Source organism: Mastomys coucha, unplaced genomic scaffold (assembly GCF_008632895.1).
Source record: "Mastomys coucha isolate ucsf_1 unplaced genomic scaffold, UCSF_Mcou_1 pScaffold14, whole genome shotgun sequence".
Classification (NCBI taxonomy): domain Eukaryota; kingdom Metazoa; phylum Chordata; class Mammalia; order Rodentia; family Muridae; genus Mastomys; species Mastomys coucha.
The window spans coordinates 18,314,022-18,338,874 of record NW_022196896.1 but is presented as its reverse complement, the minus strand read 5'-3'; the positions used below and the strand labels follow the sequence as shown (position 1 = coordinate 18,338,874).

The 24,853-nt window shown below is 36.8% G+C and overlaps 1 protein-coding gene across 1 annotated transcript in view; it reads right to left on the bottom strand.

Moving 5' to 3' along the window:
- Positions 1-24,853, bottom strand: part of Cnbd1 (cyclic nucleotide binding domain containing 1) — a 367,377-nt gene that overhangs the window by 119,434 nt on the left and 223,090 nt on the right. The window contains exons 7-8 of the mRNA XM_031366537.1: positions 20,620-20,751; positions 19,000-19,132 (exon numbers count right to left, since the gene is read on the bottom strand). Of these exons, the coding sequence (XP_031222397.1) occupies positions 19,000-19,132; positions 20,620-20,751 (265 nt within the window). The remainder of the gene's footprint in view (positions 1-18,999; positions 19,133-20,619; positions 20,752-24,853) is intronic.

Genomic DNA, 24,853 nt, shown 5'->3' with positions numbered 1-24,853 from the left:
AAATACACTCATCAAAAGAGTAGTCTTGCTAGAAATGACATGACATCCACATTCACAAGGAAATCAAGGAAATAAATAATAACATTAAATATAGTCTTTAAAAAATCATGAATAAATCTGACTAAGGAAGTAAAGTACATTGAAAACTGTAAGACACTGAAAAAAGACATCGAAGATAACAGAAGATGAAGACACCTACCATGTTCACTGATTGGTAGGATCAAAATTGTGAAAATGACCATATTACGAAAAGCAATCTAAAGTTTCATCCCCGTCAAAATTCCAATAAAATTCTTTACAGAAATTGAATAAATAAAAGCAATAGTAAATTTAATATGTGGAAATAAAATTGTCGCTTTTATTTCCTCACATGAAGGGGTGAGATGAGAGCCATACCCAAGATTTATGAATATATGGTTTGGACTAAGCTCAGAGCCTTTCTAACTATTCCTAAGCCTAAGCCAGAAAGCTTTTAGCCTCCATACATCCTGGTCTTCTGGGCTTCCAGACCCTGAAGGCTTTAGCTTCCAGCCTCAATCTACTAACCTAGGCCTATCAGATTTTATGATCAGCCTCTGAGACTTAATGCTAAGGAAACTCAGTATTTGTGTCCCTTTCTGAACTCTGGATGGCTGGTTCAATTCAGCTGTTTGGGTTCAAAGTCCTTTCCATTCAAATTGACTTCTCTTGACTTCTGAAGAATTACTCTACTTGGAAAGACTGCCTCTGAACTCCAGGAACTCAATTGCTCTGAAGTTAACTGTTCTGCTCCAAACTGAGCTCACTGCACTCAACTGCACTGCACCAAACACAAAGGTAAATTAGGACTAATTTCTATGGTTTATATAATGATACTAGTAGGAATTATTTACAAAGTATATTTTGAATTTATTAAATTTTAAATATTCATCAGACATTTCTCTTACTAGGTACTGCTCCAGCAACTGTTGTATTGCATCATAGCATAAGAAAAAACAATAAAAACAAAGAAAAGGAAAACAATGCATGCTTCATAGAAACAAAATGAAAGTAGCTGTTCATGATGGCTTCAGTCCTGAAATCCCAATTCTACAGAGGCTAAGGCAGGGGGATCATGAGTTGCAGACTAGTATGAGCACACACAGCTCTTTAAATAAAAAATAAAAAAAAAAGGAAAAGAGGGAAGGACAAAGAAAGAAGGAAAGAAAGATTCTTCACAAACAATATTATACCACAGAAAGGACATAAAACACTAAATTGAACCTAAGTAATAATGACAAAAAAATATTTATGAAGAAATAAAGATGGTCAGATCCTGAATTGTATCCTTCAATGAGCAATATTATCATAAGTACATAAATAAGTACTGCTACATAGTAAAGCTGTGTTTTACATAAAACAATTGCTAACCATTTGGTTATTTTGTGTCTCTATTCTTTTAACTGTCATATATATATATATATATATATACATATATATATATATATGACAACCTATGATTTTTCTCTAAGAGTTTTATTTCTTTGTGTCCCTTCAGTTATCAAAATACTTTTCATTCTGGTAAAATGTATAAAATAAGGCCCAATCATATGAATTAGACATCTGAAATATATATAGTCTTTTCTTTTCATTGGATTTTTTTATTAGATATTTTCTTTATCTACATTTCAAATGTTATCCCCTTTCCTGTTTTCCTCCTGGAATCCCCCTATCCCATCCCCCTGTTCCTGTTTCCATGAGGCTATTCCCCCACCCACCCACCTACTCCTGCCTCCCTGACAAGGCATTCCCCTACACTGGGCTATTGAGCCTTCATAAGACCAAAGGCCTCTCCTCCCATTGATGCCTTCCTCTGATACATATGCAGCTGGAGCCATGAGTCCTTCTATGGCTTCTTTGGTTGGTGGTTTAGTCCCTGGGAGCTCTGGGGGTTCTGGTCGGTTGATATTGTTCTTCCTATGGGGTTGCAAACCCCTTCAGCTCCTTCAGTTCTTTCTCTAACTCCTCCATTAGGGACCTCATGCTCAATCCAATGGTTGGCTGCCAGCATCCACCTCTGTATTTGTCAGGCTCTGGCAGAGCCTCTCAGGAAAGAGCTATATCAGGCTTCTGTCAACAAGTACTTCTTGGCATACATTAGTGTAGGGGTTTGGTATCTGTATATGGGCTGGATCTCCAGGTAGGGAAATCTCTAGATTGCCTTTACTTCAGTCTCCTCTCCACACTTTGTCTCTATATTTTCTCCCATGAGTATTTTGTTCCTCCTTCTAAGAAAGACCAAAGTATCGAACTTTGGTCTTCCTTCTTGAGCTTCATGTGGTCTGTGAATTGTATTTTCTTCAGTATTCTGAGCTTTTGGGTTAATTTCCACTTACCATATCATGTTTGTTCTATTATGATTGGGTTACCTCACTCTGGATGATATTTCCTTTTTTTTTAAATTTGATATCTTCTTTATTTATGTTTCAAATATTACCCCCTTTTCTGTTCCCCCACACACACGGGAAACCCCTATTTTACCCTCTCTCCCCCTGCTTCTATGAGGGTCTTCCTCCACCCACTTACCCACACCCACATCTAAGCCCACAATCCCCCTACAATGAGGCTTCTATCCTATCGAGCCTTCACAGGACCAAGGACCTCTCCTCCCATTGATGCCTGACAAGGCCATCCTCTGCAACATATGCAGTTGGAGCCATGTGTACTCCTTGGTTGGTGGCTTAGTTACTGGGAGCTATGAGCCTTACAAATACAAGATGATATCCTCTAGTTAAATGCATTTACCTAAGAATTTCATGAAGTTATTGTTTTTATTTTTTTATGGCTGAGTAGTATTACATTGTCTAAATGTACCACATTTTCTTTATCCATTCCTCTGTTGAAGAACATCTGGGCACTTTCCAGCTTCTGGCTATATAAATAAGGTTGCTATGAACATGGTGGAGCATGTGTCCTTATTGTATATTGGAGCATCTTTTGGGTATATGCCCAGAAGTGATATAGCTGGGTCCTGAGGTAGTACTATGTGCATTTTCTGAAGAACCTCCAGACTGATTTCTAGAGTGGTTGTACTAGCTTGCAATCCCATCAACAATGGAGGAGTGTTCCTCTTTCTCCACATCCTTGCCAGCATTGGCTGTCACCTCAGTTTGTGATCTTAGCCATTCTGACTGGTGTGAGGTAGAATCTCAGGGTTGTTTTGATTTGCATTTCCCTGATGACTAAGGATCGTGAAGATTTCTTTAGTTGATTCTCATCCATTCAATATTCCTCAGTTTAAAATTCTTTGTTTAGCTCTATAACCCATTTTAATAGGGTTATTTGATTGTGTGGAATGTAATTTCTTGAGTTCTTTGTATATATTGGATATTAGCCCTCTCTCTGATGTAGGGTTGGTAAAGATCTTTTTCCAATCTGTTGGTTGCCATTTTGTCCTATTGACAGTATTCTTTTCCTTACAAAAGCTTTGCAATTTTATGAAGTCCTATTTGTTTATTGTTGATTTTAGAGCATAAGCCATTAGGATTCTGTTCAGGAAACTTTCCCCTGTGCCCATGTATTCGAAGCTCTTCCCCACTTTCCCTTCTATTAGTCTATCTGGTTTTATGTGTAGGTCTTTGATCCACTTGGACTTGAGCTTGGTACAAGGAGATAAGAATGGATCGATTTGCATTCTTCTACATGCTGACCTCTAGTTGAGCCAGCACTATTTGTTGAAAATGCTGTCTTTTTTCCACTGTATAGTTTTAGCTTCTTTGTCAAAGATCAAGTGACCACAGTTGTGTGGGTTCATTTCTGAGTCTTCAGGGACAGTGATTCCCCCAGAACTCCCATGCTCTTGGATTGGCAGGTTTATAATATAGTCAAAATGGCCGTCTTGCCAACAGCAATCTACAGATTCAATGCAATCCCCATCAAAATTCCAACTCAATTCTTCATAGAATTAGAAAGAGCAATTCTCAAATTCATTTGGAATAATTAAAAAAAAAAACAGGATAGTGAAAACTATTCTCAACAATAAAAGAACATCTGGGAGATTCATTGGATTTTATTGCATAGGAAAAGCCCCTTGCTTGTGTTGTTTTGACTGAGTCTCCTTTTGGCAGCAGCAGAGAAGAACCTCAGAGACTTGTGCTATGTAAGCACTCTACAGCTGAGTTATACCCTAGCCCATAAATCAGGTTATTTTATCAGCAACTTTCAGCAAGGCCTGCCAAATATACTGGTCACTTTTCCAACCTAGGTCACCACTCCCTTGTATTTTCCAAATACAGACAAACAAATACCAATTTTCACTGTTATTTTACTGTCTGTTGGAAATCAATCAACTAATATTTGCCACAGTTGATGATATACCATGACCTATTAAACATCATTTTAAAGGATGATATTTGTCACACACCTCATCAGTTTTAATTACACTCCATATGGTTTTCAATTACTAAATCTTTGAAATTAAAATATAAACTCTGTAGTAATGAATACTTTATAGTTACTTAAATATTTAACTTTAAGTGATTTTAAAATATATTGCCTTTTATTGCCATAAACCAACTAGCATAACATTTCACACTCAGTTGATATTTGGTAAACATATTAATTAACTAAATTCAAATGATAATATTCTGAAAAATCCTTATGGAGGTTTAGTTGCCTTTGATAAAATTGTTAACCAGCTCACAGCTTTTTATTTTTAGGCACAGATAATAGACTCCCTTAAGGTATTAAAAAAGCAAACAGCAAACAAACAAACAAAAGAGTTTATTTTTCAGTGTTAGAAAGCATGAAGACTTCCTTCTTCTTGAGTTTCTTGTGGCTTGTACATTGTACTTTGTGTATTCCGATCTTCTCGGCTAATATCCACTTATTAGAGAATGCATACCATGTGTGTTCTTTTGTGATTGGGTTACCTCACTCAGGATGATATTCTCCAGGTCCATCCATTTCCCCAAGAATTTCATAAATTCATTGTTTTTAATAGCTGAGTAGTACTCCATTGTGTAGATGTACCACAATTTCTGTATCCATTCTTCTGTTGAGGGACTTCTGGGTTGTTTCCAGTTTCTGGCTATTATAAATAAAACTGCTATGAACATGATGGAGCATGTGTCCTTATTACATGTTGGAGCATCCTCTGGGTATTTGCCCAGGAGTGGTATTTCTGGGTCCTCTGGTAGTACTATGGCCAATTTCCAGTGGAACTGCCAAACTGATTTCCAGAGTGGTAGTACCAGCTTGCAATTCCACCAGTAATGAAGGAGTGTTCCTTTTTCTCTACAAACTTGCCTGCATCTGCTGTCAGCTGAGTTTTTTTATCCTAGCCATTCTGACTGCTGTGAGGTGGAATCTCAGAGTTGTTTTGATTTGCACTTCCCTGATGACTAAGGATGTTGGACATTTTTTTAGGTGCTTCTCAGCCATTCGGTATTCCACAGTTGAGAATTCTTTGTTTATCTTTGTACCCCATTTTAATAGGGTTATTTGTTTCTCTGTAGTCTAACTTCTTGAGTTCTTTGTATATATTGGATATTAGCCCTCTATCAGATATAGGATTGGGAACAAAATACCCATGGAAGGATTTTCAGAGACAAACTATGGAGCAGAGATTGAAGGAAGAACAATCTAGAGACTGCTCCACCTGGGAATCCTTCCCATATTCAATCATCAAGTCCAGACACTATTGTGGATATCAGCAAGTGCTGGCTGATAAGAGCCTGATATAGCTGTCTTTGGAGAGGCTCTGACAGTATCCGACTAATATAGAAGTAGAGGCTCACAGCCATCCATTGGACTGAGTACAGGTTCCCCAATGAAGGAGCTAGAGAAAGGACCCAAGGAGCTGAAGGGTTTGCAGCCCCTTAGGAGGAACAACAATATGAACTAACTAGTACCCTCATAGCTCCCAGAAACTAATCCACCAACCAAAGAGTACACATAGTGAGACCAATGGCTCCAGCATCATATGTATATTAGAGGATGGCCAAGTCGGTCATCAAGGTCATCAAGGGGAGGAGAGGCCCTTGGCCCTGTGAAGGTTCTATGCCCCAGTGTAGGGGAATGTCAGGGCCAGGAAGTGGGAGAGGGTGGGGTGGTGAGCAGTGGGAAAGGGAGAGGGGAGGGAATAGGGGATTGTTTTAGTTTTCTTTTTTTCTTCTTTTCTTTTCTTTTTCTTTTGGAGGGAACCTGGGAAAGGAGATATTGTAAATAAAGAAAACATCTAATAAAAAATAAAATTAAATTAAAAAATAAAAGAAAGCATGAGGAATAGCACAAAACAAGATTTCAGCAGAAAGCCACAAGTAAGAAAAGCAACAGTGGAAAAGTCTGCTTAAAGTTGAGCATCTCTGGGGTAAACTTCATTGGTATGGCTTAGTTTCATATCTTGTGGTACAAATACTGAGACTTAGACCAGCTTGCTCCTCACCAGGCTTGTTAAAAAAGCTGTCACCCAATCCCCTTGAAATGCTGTTGAGGATCTCAGTCCATCACTGGGAACCAGATCTTCACAGAGGATTCCAGGGAAGAGGTCTAAATTTCTCATGTCTTCACAAGCAAGATGGAGATGTTAGGAAGTGACTCAACAGGGCAACCTGCAGAGTTCATATGCATGTGGTTCTCACAGCGATATGTATAGCAGGATGCATAGGGGAACAGAGTTAATATATTGGGGTGTTTTATTTATGAGTGATCATTTGATTTATCATTTTATAAAGCAGAAAGTTATATCATGAGATTTAAATATGGTGAATGAAAAGAAGGATATTCGATACATTCTACAAGTTCCTTTACTACTGTGATTTCACAGTCAGAATGGACTTTCAGACACTTTTTACCTAATGTCTTTAACATCATGAAAGTGCCTACTTTACTTACAATCATCTCAAATCCATTTTGGGTTTCATTTACCTATATTCTGTTTAAAACTTGTGGATTTTCAGAATTCTTAATAGGCAATGCATTAGAATGACAGAGCTCTCTACTAATTCCTTGTAATGAGAGAAATTTATAACAAAAAAAATTAAATAAAAACATGTTTATGCAGACAAATTTGAGAACAGGGAGTATATTTGGGGTCTTAAAATTCAATCAGCAAAACTAATTTGTGGAAAATATTATACTAAGAGCTAAAAGAACCTACACGAACTGACCAGCATGGAGTTTAGGAGTTTAATTATTTTCCTTACAGAGTAATAAATCATACCTTTTATAAAAACACTGCCACCATAACAGTCATTCATCAACAATTTTTACAAAGTTTACCAGTCCTAGGTAATTTTTTCCCTACTGAAAAAGAAAGGGAAATGAGTCAATTCCAGAAAAATGTGAAGACTAGTGGGAAAATTGACCATAGCTACAAATTTCAAAATAGTGTGATGTTGTCTGAAGTATGACAGAGTTTGGAAAATTTCAACCCATGGTTCAAATTTGACCTGATATCTATCTAAAATAACTGTTAATGTAAAATTGGTATTTATATTTTTAAACCAGAAAATAGATATGCAATGAGGAAATGATACGTAATGAACATCTCAAATTATTTTGATTATTTGTAGAATAAATACAGAATCCTATGATTAATTAAATTGGTATTGCTTTGTGTGAGGAAAGAGACAGTAGTATAACCTAAGTTGACAAAAAACAAGCAAAAAAACAACCTTAATTTTTAAGGCCTAGGAAAAATGTTAAGGCCTGGGTTAACTGTAAGTGGCTTGTCTGCCATTATGAAGAAACTTTCTCATGCCCAAATTGATGACATATTCTGTTATATTCTTTGCCCTAGGAAAGAAGTCATGACAGAAGTTAGTAGAACTCCAAGTAAGCTTGGACCCAAACAAGTGCCCAGGCAGCACTTCCTGCACATATGTATAAGATCTTTTTATATTTGCTTCTATAAATTGTTCCTGGGATGGACCCCAACATCAAAGTGACACCTGCACCAATATAAGAAACTATTTAGAATAAGACTTCCTTTTTGAACAGTGGTTGAATAAAGTTTAAGATCCTACAACCTCCCTGGAAACTGACATATATGTGAGTTACTGACATCCTAGTTGTCAAGACATTGATATTAAACAAGTCCCATTCTGATATACAAGACATGAATGTTAGAAAAGGTAAGCTCCCTGGCACAGTTGAGTCCCCAACCAATGGGAACAGGGTAAATGTACAACAAAGACATGTTTCTAAGGAAACTGCCCTATCACTAAATCCTGATTGGTGGAATAACTTGACACAGATATGTGTAGATGTCAAGATTAACCTGGGAGTCACAGTTCAGTTCCCAACTCTGAATGGTGCTGCTGATTTATGAGTACTAATGCGTAATGTTCAATAAACTACCCTGTCTGTCTGAGATCATTGTTCATGTGGTTTATGAGGAGATATCTGGATCCCAACAAAAATGAATGATTTTGGTTTCATGAAAGTCTGGGACCTTTGGAAAGGGAGAACAACAAGTAGAGATCAGCAAGAAAATAAGACACTGACAATGAATGCTACATTTGACTGAGACAAGGGTAGACATGAGGGTACTGAGTCATACTAAAACATGAAACAAGCAACCTTTTTTTTTCTTTTTCTTTTTGTTTTTCAAGAGCGATCTTTTCAACGACTACTATTTTTTGTTTAGAAACAAAAGTTTCTAAACATTAGAAACTTTTGAATTTTACTTCTAGTAATAAGGAAGATACATTCTTTCTAAGCAGATGACTACTAGAAACATTTTAATATCTGAGAAAACAGTTAAGAACAAGCAGAGGATTTAAAGTGGCAAAGTACCAGCATAAAGCAAAAGATAAAAGAAATTTTTGAAATTGACCAGATCAAAAACCTCATCACGTCCAAGCAAACACCAACGGGACACACAGCTGCTTTCACACTGGGGATGATACAGAAGACAGAAGATAATAGTATAACTCCCTTAACTTGTACAAACAACATAATCAAAGGTAGGCCTTATACACACCGAAGACAGTTTATAAGAGTAAATGAGAGATTTTAAAAGTAAGTGGTAGATGAAATGGAGGAGTATGTGTTGCCAGTACACCTTGTAAAAGAGTAAAGAAGATTCTTCAGAATGAAATGCTGTATATTTAGAAACTACTTGGAACATCAAAAATTAAAACTATAGGCAAGAAAAACAGTTGTAGAGTTGTAAAGAACAGGACAGATTAATATTTGCATTTTAATTCTAATTAAAAGAGCTATTGAACAAAATAATATGTACAAATGCTGACTTTCTGACAAATAAAAGTATAATGAAATATGCCAATATTCATATAGGAAGCAAGATAAAACTGGTTAAGGAATAGACATGACAGAAAACCTCAGAACTACAGAGGAGTACTAGAAAACAATATTTAAAAATCATACAATAGGACTAAAATATAGTTTTTACTTCTTTTGTATATTTTTTGAGATCACCCTGCCTCCGACTAATTAATGAGTACTGGGATTAAAGGTGTGTACCATCATGAGAGACTCTTTTATATATCTTTAGAAATTATAAATATGGCATCAAAAATAAGGTTATTTTGCTTATTGTGTATAGAAACAATATAAACTAAAACAATGTTATACAGAGAAAGCAAAGAGAGCTATAGGATAACATTTTACTTCTATCTAGAATTAAGAAAAATATAAGTATCCTAAGTTAAATTGAGGTATATACATTAAACATTAGGACAATCATTAAAAAGACAAAAATATGTCTGAGAGTCATTGAAATAATTAAAATGTTATATTATAAATAATGATTAAATGGAAGTTGGGGGAAAAAAGGAAAAGTGGAAGCAGAGACTAAAAATGCAGTAGGATTCCATCTTATTCTCTAAAAATTGCTAAGATCAAAAAAATCAAGTGATAATACATGCTGGTGAGGATGTGGAACAAGGAGAACACTCTTGCACAAACTTGTCCAACCACTTCGGAAATCTATCTGACATCTATCTGACAGTTGCTCAGAAAACTAGGATTAGTTCTACCTCAAAATCCAACTATACTACTCCTGGGCATATACTCAAAAGATGAGAATATAGTTCTGAGTTAGGTAATCCAGACCAAAAAGGAAATGCATGGTATGTACTCACAAGTGTACATTAGGCATAAAATACAGGATACCCACGATATTCTCCACAGACTCAAGGAAGCTAAACAAGAATTCAGGCAAGGATCCATGGATCTCATTTAGAAAGGGAGTAAAATAATCTTAGGGAGCAGATGGAGGGAGGGAACTGGGTAGGAGAGGGGTAGAGGAGGGGAATTGGTATTTCACGATCAGGTGTGGGGAGGGACAAGAGAAAAGTCGACATGGTCATAAGAATGAATGGAAATCTGTAACTGGTGAGGGTGGGGACATACTAGAGACCTGAGATAGGAGAAGTACCCAAAATTCAATGGGTATAACTTTAGCTGTCACTCACACATTAGGGATATAGAACTTGAAGAGGCCATCTCCTGTAGCCAAGCAGTAATCACAGAAGAGTTATAGAGTCACCAACCTACTTACAAAGTTTTTGACCCAGAATTTATCATGTCTACAAGAACTGACAAGACAGGGAATGGAGCAGAGACTGAGGGAATGGTCAAGCAGTAAGTGGCCCAGTGAGAGACCCATCTCCTGGGTCTCCAATCCCTGACACTATTAATGATACTCTGTTATGCTTGCACACAGGAGTCCAGCAAAGCTGTCCTCTGAGAGATTTTACTCGGTAGCTAATTTAGAAGGCTGCAGAGACCCACAGCCAAACAGTGGATAGAAGAGCTTGGGATCTCTTATGGAAGAGGTGGGGAAGTATTGAGGGCCACAATGGAAATGGGAACTCCACAGGAAGACCAACATAATCAATAAACGTGGACTCTTGGGGCTTTCAGAGTCTGAACAACCAACCAAAGAGTATACATGGGCTGGATGGACCTAAGCACTTATGCAGCACATAATACAGTTTGGTCTTCATGTGGATCCCAAACAACTGGACCAGGGTCTATGTCAAAAGCTGTGGCCTGACTATGGAACATGTTCTTCTAGCTGGACTGCTTTGTCTGGCCCCAGATGTAAATGATGTATCTATCCTGCCAGAGACTTGATATGTCAGTGTGTGGGTGTACCAGTGAGTGTGGGGGCTCTACTCTGTCAGAGAAGAAGGGAAGGAGGTATTGTGGGAGGGAGTGACTGGGAAAGAGAGATGACAGCAATCTAGATAAGGAAGAAAAATAAAGAGAGAAAGAAAGAGAGAAAGAATGAAAGAGGGAAAAAGAGAAAGAATGATAGATAGAGGGAGGAACAGAGGGAGAGAGTGAAGGAGGGAAAAGGAAGCAAGAAAGGAAGGAAGGAAGAAAGAAAGAAAGGAAGAACTGATAGAGGGAAGGAAGGACTGATGAAGAGAGGGAGGGAAGAAGATAGACAGGTCCCTGTATGTATCAGGTATAGGATAGCCCACTTCAGTGCATTGATCAAGAGTATCAAAGAGACAATCCCCAAGAAATTTCTACTGCTCTTTCTCTTGGCTGCTTGCTAGAATTTGAGGGTAAGATACTAATTGTACTCAGTAGGTTAAACAACATAAAAAGAAAACATGAATTTGAGATGGGGATATGGTCACAGGAAGGCAGCAGAGGACTTGATGAAAGGAGTAGAGGTAGGTAACATAACTGTATATATGAAAAAAATTCTCAAAGTCTCTAAAAATAAAAGGCCCCCAACTGAAGGTACCTGGAGGTATAAGTCTGGTTCCTTAGGACCAATATTTTTTTCTTGCAAATGACTGTTTTATTAATAGTAGGCTACATATCATAACTCTTTATCACATTAAGTTTTATAATTAATATACTAGTATGTTTCATTAATATTTATACTCAATATGTATTTTTAGGCATAGAGTTACTATAGTTGAGCATATGCTACTGCAAAGGAAAATTTTCATTCTACTATCACCTTTAGCCTTTTATTACAAATACTTTCCATTCCACAAAATTGCTAGTAAGTACAATTTTGAATGATTATATACTTTCTATTGCATAGTATCCTTATTATATATTTAGTATTATTTTATCATATACTAGTTTGTAGGGCAGTGATCTGTTTAGGAAACTAAGGCTCAGTAGAGTAATTGGCCTTGAGCCCTGGACACCTAGTGGACAGTTTCTGCCTACAGGGTGCAGAAAGTGTTCTGCTATAACTCCTGAGTCTTTGGCTCCTGTTTCAGTTACAACATATCACAGCTATCCTCACAGGAAATGTGTGCTCTATCAGGCAGACAATGCCCCAAGTTCCCAGCATTCTAGCTGGACTCTACCCCCAGTCATCTGACCACAGCCAGGCATGTCTCACCCCAAAGACAGATAGTCATGCCCCTTACAATAAAAGGGGTGTTTTGTCCCCTCCTCCACCTCTTGCCTTCTTCCTCCATCTTGTTCTCTCTTGCTCTTTGTCTCTGCTCTTACTCTTTGTCTCCCCTCTGTTTCCTTTCTTCCTCTCTTGCTCTCTCTTGCTCTTTGTCTCCTCTCTTGCCCTCTATCCTCTCTTGCCTTTTTTTCTCTCTTTCCTGTTCTTTGTTCTCTTCTATTGCCTTCTTATTCTCTTGCTTTCTTCCTCTCCTTTCTCTTTCTCTCTTTCTTTCTCTTCTCTCCTCCCTCTCCTTTCCTTCTCTCTACTTGACTGGCCTATTTTCTCTTTCCTATAATAAAATATCTCATTTATACATTGGTTTCTTTTTAACTAACACACCCTGCCACAGGCCTCAGCTATAGATAGAGAGGTTCAGCCATCAGTAACAAGCTAACCAGGCCCCACACTAGTTTAATTCTGGATTTTTTAATCACCTGTGACTATTATAATTACTATTATAATGTACATTTTTTCTTTTTTTATTGGATATTTTTGTTGTTTACATTTCAAATGTTATCCCCTTTCCCATTACCCTCCTCTGTGGAAACATCCTTTCTGATTCTACCTCCTCCTGCTTCTATGAGAGTGTTCCCCCACCCACCCATCCACTCCCACCTCCACACCCTGATATTCCCCTATACTAGGGCATCCAGCCTTCACAGAACCAAGGGCCACTCCTCCCTTTGATGCCTGACAAGACCATCCTCTGCTACATATGCAGCTGGAGCCATGGGTCCCTCCAAGTGTACTCTTTGGTTGGTGGTTTAGTCCCTGGGAGCTCTGGGGGATCTGGTTGGTTGACATTGTTATTCTTCCTATGGGGTTGCAAACCCCTTCAACTCCTTCAGTAATTTCTCTAACTCCTCCATTGGGGACCTGGTGCTCAGTCCAATGGTTGGTTGCAAGCATCTGCCTCTAGAACTCCAAAATATCCTGAGAGAGGTAACCAAATCTCAAAAGAACACACATGGTATGAACTCACTGATAAGTGGATATTAGCCCCAAAGCTTAGAATACCTAGGATACAATTTATAGACCACATGAAGCTCAAGAAGAAGGAAGACCAAAGTGTGCATGGTACAGTCTATCTTAGAAGGGGGAACAAAATATTCACAGGAGGAAATGTGAAGACAAAGTGTGGAGCAGAGACTGCCCCACCTGTGGATCCATCCCTCGTACAGTCACCAAACCCAGACACTATTGTGGTTGCCAAGAAGTGCATGCTGACAGGAGCCTGATAGAGCTGTCCCATGAGAGGCTCTGCCAGAGCCTCACAAATACAGGACCAAGATTTTTGATTACCTGCAGGAGACATTGATCTATAAGACACTGATGCCGAAATGCTGGCTGAATTTCAGAGGTAAACATTGCAGCGGTAGTCTAGGTCAAGTGCCAAAACATGATCTGATAGCTCAAACGCTTGTGACTCTCGGTAACTAGATTTTATTTTTCAGTGCTATTATTACTTTTCCAAATTTAGTCTTTTAGACATAAATTGTTGATTATAGTTTTTCTTTAGTTTCTGTTTATATCAAGTTCTACTTGAGAAAAATGACTATTTACCAACAGAAAGAAGATAGCAATCAATGGTTGTCAAATTAACCTATTTTCTTTATATATGACATATATAGGAACAGCTTGGCTAGTAAAATAAGCTAGTTATTAGCCAGCCTTGGAAAAAGAGTAACTCAGGAAAAAACTACAAGTAATGCTAGAAAGCATGGTTATCAGGCTCTTTCATGTATGAGGCTAAAATGTAGGAAACTATGAATAGCTAGAAAACAACATAGTCAGAAACTGCCAATGATAAGTCCTAAAGTTTATTAAGCTTTTTAATAAATAAGTAAATCTCTCTGAAGCTTTATGTAATACACATCCTTAAAGTAAGATCAAAACACACTTTGTAAGCTTTGGAAACTACTCATTTCTAATTATAAGGTCACAAAGTGAAAGTTTAATTTCAGTTGTTTCTCTGTTTTATGATAGTTATTCAGTATAAATCTTACATTAAGAAGTATCATATCTGATGCTTTTGTTTTATATATTGTTCCTTACTATAAAAAATGCAATTACTTTGATGTAATATATACCTAACCTAGATTTGTTTATTTACAAGAACTTTTAATTATTTATTTGTTTGTTTATAAGAACTTGTAACATTTGTGTATTTCTAAGAACTTACAATAGCTTATATGTGTGTTAGTACTGGGATTTATAGCTACATCTGTCATTCTTATCTAAGAAACAAGAATCTTGTCTAAATTTCTGTACATGTATGCCCTAACTTTTATATGGTTAGTAATAAGACAATGTATTATTTTTAATATTCAATATAATGACAAGGTTTTATTTTTACTTATTCAATATAGCAAGGTATCTAACACAGAAGATGGTATAACAAATATTATTACCTTTCAGATATCCAAGTATATGAAACATGTGTCAAGTATATTTTTAGTTCTTTAATGTGTTCAGCTCTTTAAGTATTTTGGACCCATGTTTTAGTTTGAGAAACATTATTAATAATAACAATGTGTTTAAGTCATAGAATAGATGACTCTTTCAGATTCAGAATATTTTGTAAACATAATTTTATACAGCTTAATTATTATCTACATATATATATATGAAGAAGAGAGCTAAACAGAGAATTCTCAACTGAGGAAACTGGAGTGGCTGAGAAGCACATAAAGAAATATTCAATATCCTTAGTCATCAGGGAAATGCAAATCAAAACAACCCTGAGATTCCATCTCATACCAGTCAGAACGGCTAAGATTAAAACCTCAGGTGACCAGCTATAGGGATGGCTCAGCAGTTAAGAGCACCTACTGTTCTACCAAAGGCCATAAGTTCAATTCCCAGCAACAACACGGTGGCTCACAACCATCTGTAATGAGATATGGTGCCCTTTTGTGGCCTGTGGGTACACAAGCAGGCAGAATACTATACACATAATAAATGAATAAAAATGTACTACCAGAGGACCCAGCTATACCACTCCTGGGCATATACCCAGAAGATGCTCCAACATGTAATAAGGACACATTCTCTACTATGTTTATAGCAGCCTTATTTATAATAGCCAGAAACTGGAAAGAACCAAGATGTCCCTCAACAGAGGAATGGATACAGAAAATGTGGTACACCTACACAATGGAGTACTACTCAGCTATTAAAAACAATGAATTTATGAAATTCTTGGAGAAATGGATGGACCTGAAGAATATCATCCTAAGGAAGTAACCCAATCACAAAAGAACACACATGGTATGCATTCTCTGATAAGTGGATATTAGCCCAGAAGATCAGAATACACAAAGTACAAACCACAAACCACAAGAAACTCAAGAAGAAGGAAGACCAAAGTGTGGATACTTCGTTTCTTCTTAAAAGGGAGAACAAAATACCCATGGAAGGAGTTGCAGAGACTAACTATGGAGCAGAGACTAAAGGAAGGACAATTCAGAGACTGCTCCACCTGGGAATCCTTTCCATATTCAATCATCAAATCTAGAAACTATTGTGGATGCCAACAAGTGCTGGCTGACAGGAGCCTGATATAGCTGTCTCCTGAGAAGCTCTGAAAGTACCTGACTAATACAGAAGTAGAGGCTCACAGCCATCCATTGGACTGAGTATAGGGTCCCCAATAAAGGAGCTAGAGAAAGGACCCAAGGCGCTGAAGGCTTTGCAGCTCCTTATAAAGAACAACAATATGAACTTACTAGTACCCTCAGAGCTCGCAGGGACTAAAACACCAACCAAAAAGTACACATAGGGGGACCCATGGCTCCATCAGCATGTGTTAGCAGAGGATGGCCAAGTTGGTCACCAATGGGAGGAGAGAACCTTAGCCCTGTGAAGGTTCTATGCCCCTGTGTAGGAAAATGCCAGGTCCAGTGAACAGGAGGAGGTGGCATGGTGAGCCATGAGGAGGGGAGAGGGAACAGGGGATTGTTTTGTTTTATTTTATTTTATTTTATTTTATTTTGGAGGGGGGCCTGGGAAAGGAGATTGTAAACAAAGAAAACATCTAATTAAAAAATATTTTTAAAAAGATAATTCAAAAACTCAGGTGATAGCAGATGCAGGTGAGGATGTAGAGAAACAACTCCTCAATTGTTGGAGGGTTGCAAGCTGATACAAAATCTGAAAATCATTCTGGCGGTTCCTCAGAAAATTGAACATAGCAATACCTGAGGATCCAGCTATACCACTCCTGGTCATATACCTAGAAAGTACTCCAACAAGTAATAAGGACACATGCTCCACTATGTTCATAGCAGCCATATTTATAATAGCCGGAAGCTGAAAACAGCTCAGATGTCCCTCAACAGAGGAGTGGATACACCAGTTGTGGTACATTTACTCAGTTATTAAAAACAATGACTTGATGAAATTCACAGGCAAATGGATGGAACTTGAAAATATCCTCCTGAGTGAGGTAATTCCGTCACGAAAGAACACACATGGCATGATAAGTGGATATTAGCCCAAAAGTTCAGAATACCCAACATACAATTCACAGACTATATGATGCCCAAAAAGAAGGAAGACCAAAGTGTGGATGCTTCAGTGCTTCTTAGAAGGAGGAACAAACTACTCACAGGAGGAAATATGGAGACAAAGGATGGAGCAGATTGAAGGAAATGTCATCCAGAGATGGCCCCGCCTGGGGCATCCCATATACATTCACCAAACCTGGAATCTATTGTGGATGCCAAGAAGTGCTGGCTGACAGGAGCCTGATATGGCTTTCTCCTGAGAGATGCTGTCAGAGCCTAACAAATACAGAGATGCTTGCTCATATCCAACCATTAGACTGAGCATGGGGTTCCTGATGGAGGAGTTGGAGAAGGGACTGAAGGGGTTGAGCGGTTTTGCAGCCCCGTGGGGAGCAACCATGTCAACTTACCAGACCCCTCGGAGCTCATGGGGACTGGACCACCAAACAAAGAATAGATATGGAGGGACCATGGTTCTGGCCACATATATAGCAGAGGATGTCCTTGTTGGATATCAGTGGGAGGAGAGGCCCCTAGGCCTGTGTGTTCAATGTCCCAGTATAGGGGAATGCTAGGACAGAAAGATGGGGAGTGGGCAGGTGGATGGCTGGGTGAATGGGTGGGGAAGCACCTTCAGAGAAGCAGGTAAGGGGAGATGGGATAAGGGCTTCTGGGAGGGGAAAGGGGAAAATATTTGAAATGTAAATAAAGAAAATTTCCAATAAAAAAAGAAAAAAAGTAAAGAAATGATATTTTAAATATGAACACTGAAAGAAATGTATCATATATGGGTGGCTTATTAGAGTATTTCTGTGGTCTGAACCCTAAACTTTTCATTCTGATTCTAACTTTTTTTCCACAATACACCACCAGGAACATTTGCACCATACTAAACTGAAACTCACTTTTTTATTACCTATTCCTCCCAAGGGTATCTTGGCTATGTTTTAAGATTTATAACCCAGAATCAAACTTATGGGAGCTTTAATTTCATTCCTAATTTGAAATTAACCTCTCTGTCATTACAGCTCTGCAGGATTTGGAAAGCAGTACTTCTTCAAAGGTTTCTTGTACTGTGGTAGTTCAAGTATTTATTCCACCAGTGTTTGAGAGGAGAAAAGTGCCAGGTCTCACTGCTCTTCCTTCTGCTCATGACTGAATATCTTGGGGCAAAGGGACTCCTTACTAAATACAAAACCTCTTACCCACAGTTACATAGGTCTACCTTCATTGTCCTCTCTTCTTTACTTGGTTCTCATAAGTTAATAAATGATATTAAAAGACTCATAATTGTCTATGCTTTCATGTACACATACTCTAAGAGGCCTGTACATGCACTCCAGATTGGCTTATGAAATTGGAGGCTTTGTCTGTTGTCTATCTTATTGATATTTCACCTCCAGAAATTGCAAATATTAAATCTCCAAAATTATAAACTATTAGCCCAACATAATGCCACATGTAAAAATATTACACATCTGACCTCCCATGATAGATCACAATCAGAATACAAGTACACATAAAGTAGTGTGTGAACTACAGGCAGTGTGCAGAAAATAAATGTGAGTCACAAGTAAATTTCATATTTAGCCTTTTTACCCATACCAAAGTTACCTTTATATTTCTCTGAGATATCACAAAAGCTGTAAGAACTGAACCTGAAATGCTTTGTCAAGGCTTTGCTAAGTGATAGACAACTTGTAATTGTTATTTTTTCACTAGTGAGATATAAGACAGAAGTTGATTGACAACTTGCTGGTTAAAAAATTACTAACCAAGAGAGTGAGGATGCAGTCACTATAGAGACTTCTTGCCCTTATCCTTTGCAGGTTGGTGCTTATTGTAATTCTCAATTTGTAGCCATGTGAGTGTGGAGAGTTGAAGATGTGCAAAGATGTAAAAATGCAGGCTTGGACTGAAGCTGCTCTAGAAGCAAAACATGTTTATTCTGAGTTAAAAAGAGAAGTTTTAAAACCTCCCTTTCATAGTTAACAATTCATTAAGTAAAAGTATGCCTATATGAAGATATACTACTTATATTCATTAATTTATCAAAACTATAAAGAATTGCAAATACAACAGTAGACTTTTACATGAGAAGCAAGTCTAAAATTGAATTAAACTCACCATGACCTGGAGGAAAAACTTTGAATTTAGTAAGTGAAACTAGCTCCCATATGGATAAAGTAGGCCAGCTTTCATAAAAAGGGCACTTGCGGATTAATTTCAATTTGTATGCATTTTCTTGTTTCACTTTTTCCTGAAAAAAAGAATGCCCTTATCAGATTTCAAAATGATATAATTAAAAACTAACAAAAACTAGCCAAAAAAAGTCAGAAAAAAGAAAAGTAACAGTTGTATGGCTATTTACAGTTAAGATAAGTTTTAGTAACATTTGCTCTCACTATGACCAATAGCTTTACTGTAATTCATTCATATTTATTTGTCAAAATACTCATTTTGTTCGATAATGCTTTAAATTTCTATAAATATTAATACATTTTAAAGATATTATAAACAAGGCTCAAATGGTGTGTATGTGTGTGTGTGTGCGTGTATAACTATATAATTGATTTTAATGAAAAATAGCAAAACAAGAAAAATATTTTAAGCAAAACATTCTGAAATTCAAAATACTACTATCTGGTATTTGGGGATATGTTGAATTCTGAGAAAGCCACATGATTATGAGGTCACCACATCAAAGGAAATTTCTTACTCTTTGAGATCCTAGGCAATAAGAGAGATGTTCTTCATCTTTCACGATGAGTACTGGACCTTCAAGTATCATGCAGGACCTAGATCTACATTTGAATCTGTCAAGAAGACTACAGGGACCTCCAAACCTCATTGATTAGATAAGTGTCTTCTACCCTCTAAAAAAAGTGTAGGGGTCAGGGCAGGAAAAAGTTTGGCTTAGACTAGAAAAATACAAATGTATGTAGAAATGTCATAAACAGCACAATTTGATGCTCAGAGTAAAGGAAGGTTAAATGTCTTTTCATTCAGATTTGAATTTGAAAGTTTGTGCAATTCTGAATCAGCATGTTAACCATTCTTTCTTTGTTTGTTTCTCTATTGTGGTAAACAAAATAACCAAAAGCAACTTGAGAATGAGAGCAGTTATTTCAGCCCCCACACTACAGTGTACCAGCTAGAGATGCCAGGATAGAAGCTGGCGGCAAGAACCTGGAGGCAGGACCAGAACATAAGACCTTAGGGAAATACTGTCTGCTGGGCTACTTTTCCACTTGGCTCAGTTACCTTTCTTATATTGCACAGGTGTACCAGGGCCTTCTTGCTTTAATGTGCAATCAAGAAAATGCCCCAGAAGTCAGATATTCCCAAAAGTCCATCTGATGGAGGCATTTCCTCAACTAAAATCTCTTCCAGTAGGGTTGTGTCAAGCTGACAGAAAGCAACTAGTCACATATTCTGAAGGAAGATTGGTACAGACTGGTAAGCCCTTGAAAGCAGTAGTTCTGTGACCATCCAATCATTTGCTTCCCTATCAAACAGCATGCTGCTGATGCACAAACTACTTATTTGCTGAAAGAGTGAATGAATGAATTTAAAAATTATAAAAAACAGAGTAGTGCTCATAATGTATGCCCACAGAAACCATTGGTTTCCTGGCAAGTCCTGAATGAAAGACGCTGACAAAGTGCTGATCAGCCAATAAACTACAGGTCATAGTCTCTACAATCAAGTCAAACTTCAAAAGTAAAATAGATGTACACAACATACCAATTTTAATTTCTCATACTCCTTTGTTGGTATTTTCAGGATTTCACAGTCATCATCTATCACAACTGCACGCTCACTTTCATCCATTTCAGGTGTATATTTCAGTGATCCAAAGACACTCCACTTTTTCAACTGTGAAGAGTATCAAGAAACAAGTGACTTCAGCATTACTCATTGACCTCTGTTAACACAGACACCAGTGAGAATTGTAAGAACAGTCTAGGTGAGTCAGAAAGAGGGTTGGAGTCTTAGTTCTACTACCATGAAAGAAGGGCCCCCTCATTTTTGCCTGGATCATACAGGCATTTCCAAATGTGCCTTTTCCTTGACACAACATCTTCTATTCCTCAATGATATAAAGAGAATATCATGAGAAAGAACCTTGCTTACTTTTATTCATTCATTCCTTTAAGTGCCAGGGAAATATTGGGCTTAGCATCAGAATTGAATGATTATTTGATGGAAGAATGGGTGCAAATAATCAGTATACATCTCCTTTATTAATAGCCATGTATATTGGTAATAACAAATAAAATGAATACAGTGTTTTGCCTTGGATAAATCATTCATATGTGTGTATATGTGCAGAGTTATCTAACTTAATATGTGACAGATAAATTTTAAAACAGGGAATGTTATCACTAGAATATTTAAATAATTATGGTAAAATTCATATTCTCATTGAATATTTATATTATGTTTTACTAGGAAAAATGTTAGAAAATATGGAGAAAAGTGACACAATGCTATTAAAGATACTGTTTGGTGGAAGATAGTCACAATTCTATTTAAAATACAGAGAAAGACTGATTCTTTTTCTTTTTGATGAAGTAAATAGTTGAGTATGACATAGTAACCCTACAGAAAGAGAATATTTAAGCCAGAGAATCCCAGCTGAGGCCAAAGTGGTCCACTATGCTACATAGCTGGGATGAGGTCATGGAGCTTGTTATAATGTAGGACAGAATGTGAGATTCATTACCATGCAAGGTGAGACATCTGAATTGATCCAAGATCCTAAGAATTCTGATAAACATTGGACTTGTAAAATGCAGACAAGAAAAGCTATATCCACTAATCCATTAAATACACAGAAACTTTCCTTTCATCTGTGAATCCTGGCAGAATTTTCAGAAATTCTAGCCCTGCAACTTGGATATGTGCAGAGTTTTCATATTGTATAAGACTCAACAGCCAACTAGTTAATGAAAATCCTAGTTATAACTAAGGAATTTACAATATTTAAATCTGTGTATAATTTTAAGAGGAAAGGAATTTCCAGCAGAAACAAGTAGTCTTAAAATAACTAATTAACATGATAATACATACACATGAATGAATACAAAAGAAGGAAAATCAGCATAATTTTTTAAAAAGTTATTCATATTGAGTTATATAGACATAAAATCAAAACAAAATAAAAATAGCAAAAGTACTTTAAAGGAAAAATAAATTAATGTGTAAATAAAATTTGCTGAAAGTATACATTATTTTTAGAAAATAGTAATTCACATTGAATTTATATGCAATATGCAGTTAGTACTTAAAATGTATAAATGTGGAAAGAATAGAAATAAGGGTGTTGAACAGATTGGAAAATGGACAGGCATTATCAAGTATACAGAAACTCCAGCAGAAGTTATAAAGGAGATAGAAACATGGTCAGAGAGTGACAATGATTGCAAAGGTAAGCCTTTCAAATAAAGGAACACACAAGAATAAGTGGGGTCTGTGTTCAGTGCTCATGCACTGAAGTAGGGATGAACCTATTCTACCTGTTGCCCCTTTGCCATGAGTTTTAAGCAGACATGTTGTGCCACATGTTCCTCAGGATTTCTAGTTGTATCAGCCAATTAGTCGAAATTACTTAACAATCCACCATGCAAGAAGGTATCTATGACTCCTCAAAAATTATAAAGGCTTTCTTTCTTGATTAATTAAAAAATGACATTGAAACCCTTACTATTAATTGTGAAATTGTAATCCTTTTGATACCTTTTGCATTTATAATAACTTCATCAAATGATTTTATTTTTTCATTTTATAATATTTGTACTTGGTTCTGTAAATGTGACTATCTTTAAATGCTAATGTGGAATAACTCCCAATCTGTAATTTTTATTTATGTAAAATGGTAATGAAGGAATAAAGAAAAACCAATGCAATTCTGGTTCTATACAGTATGTGGAACAAATTTTAAAAGATGAATTTCAGACAGAAAAATACACTACCTAAGGAGAAATAATGCAATGAAACTTAATGATAGCTGGGCAGTGGTAGCGCACGCCTTTAATCCCAGCACTTGGGAGGCAGAGGCAGGCGGATTTCTGAGTTCGAGGCCAGCCTGGTCTACAGAGTGAGTTCCAGGACAGCCAGGGCTATAAAGAGAAACCCTGTCTCGAAAAACCAAAAAAAAAAAAAAAAAAAAAAAAAAAAAAAAAAAAAAAAAAAAAAAAAAAAGAAGAAACTTAATGATATATAGGTAAAATATAATGACACTGTTGACTACTAAAAATTAAATGAATAATATAGAATGTCTCTAACATATGTTTAAAATTCCTTCTGATGACCAAGGGTACCAGAATCTGTATATTTCAATTCAACAAAAACCCAATTCACTATTCTCCACTCTTGTGTTTCACTCAGGTTTTCAATGTCACATTGATAAGGTGGTTCTTCTCTCTCAGTCTATTAACTCAAATACATAATCTAATCCTCAAATAACTCAGAAGCATAGCACCACCAGAGGCATACCACAGCCAAAAATATTTTGCCAGCTATTAGCCTCCTTAGTTCACTCACATTAGCATATACAATTAACCATCAGTGAAAAATCAAAGATATATACTTTCTTTTAATTTTTAAAAATAGATACAGCATCATACTCTTCTAATTCCAGCTTCTACTGAAACTTGAGGCATACATAGTCATCTTAGAGTAATTATAAATATTGTTTTCTTCAAAATAATTGTCTTAAAGGGTAAAGATGTAACTCAGAAGTGGAATGTCTTTCTGGTACAAGGCTGTGAATTCCATTCCAAGTAAGACAAAAGAATACTTGTGTAGAATAACTTAATATTTATATGCTTTGAATATTTTTTCTCACAAACATTTTTAATAGTACATAATTGTTATCACTTATATTGTGTTCAGGAACATTGTAGGGACAAAATGTAATAATTGAATTATAGGTAAGCAAATTGAATTTTTATACCATCAACAAGTCAAGAAAAAGTACAAACTTCAACTTCATAATATTTGTTTTTGCCTCAAAAACGATGACAATGTCTGAGCTATGAAAAATACTACTGATGTTACAGGGACATATTTCATTGTCAAGCCCATCTCCATACCTGAAAAAATGATGCTTGGTCTTCACAAAGCAGTAGCATACAGCATATACTTATAGTATATCTACATGCAATCGTTTCAATAAATTTGTATAAACCTCTAATAACTGTGAGTTTAATTCCAAATGTTTGTTTCTAATGTGAGAAAGATTAATCAAAATGCACCACAGAAAACAAATCAGAGGTAAATTGAAATGTCAACAGGTATTTGAACAAAACACTGAAGTTGTTCTTTAGTGAACAACTGGGAAGAATCAAATAAGTGTGAAGAAAAAACCAACAGCATGAAGAGACAATCTGCTGGAGGACCCTGCAGTAAAGCTTAAAGCCAACTTCAAAAAATTGTCTACAGTGGGTTTGCAAATGCTGTCAAGAGTCCCAAGAGAAAACATTGAAAGATTTATTGATGTTAGAGGGGGAAAACGTCTTATAGAACCAACTAAACAACCTTATATTTTTTAATATTACTGATCATTGGACATATACAGGAAAAATGTTGAGTTTTTTGGTTTTTTTATTATTATTATTATTTTTATTAGATATTTTCTTTATTTACATGTAAATTTCTCCATTCCCAGTTTCCCCTCTAAAAAACAAAGAAACAAACGAAAACAACAAAAACAAACCCCAGCTGCCTCCCCACTCCCCATGCCTGCCACCCCACCCTCTCCTGCTTATAGGCCCTGGCATTCCTCCACACTGGGGCACAGAACCTTCACAGGGCTGAGGTACTCTTCTCCCATTGATGATCGAATTTGCAATCCTCCGCTATACACAGGCTGCCAGAGCAATCAGTCCCACTGTGTGTACTCCTTAGTTGGTGGCTGAGACTCTGGGAGCTCTGAGGGTACTAGTTTGTTCATATTGTTGTTCGTCCTAAGGGG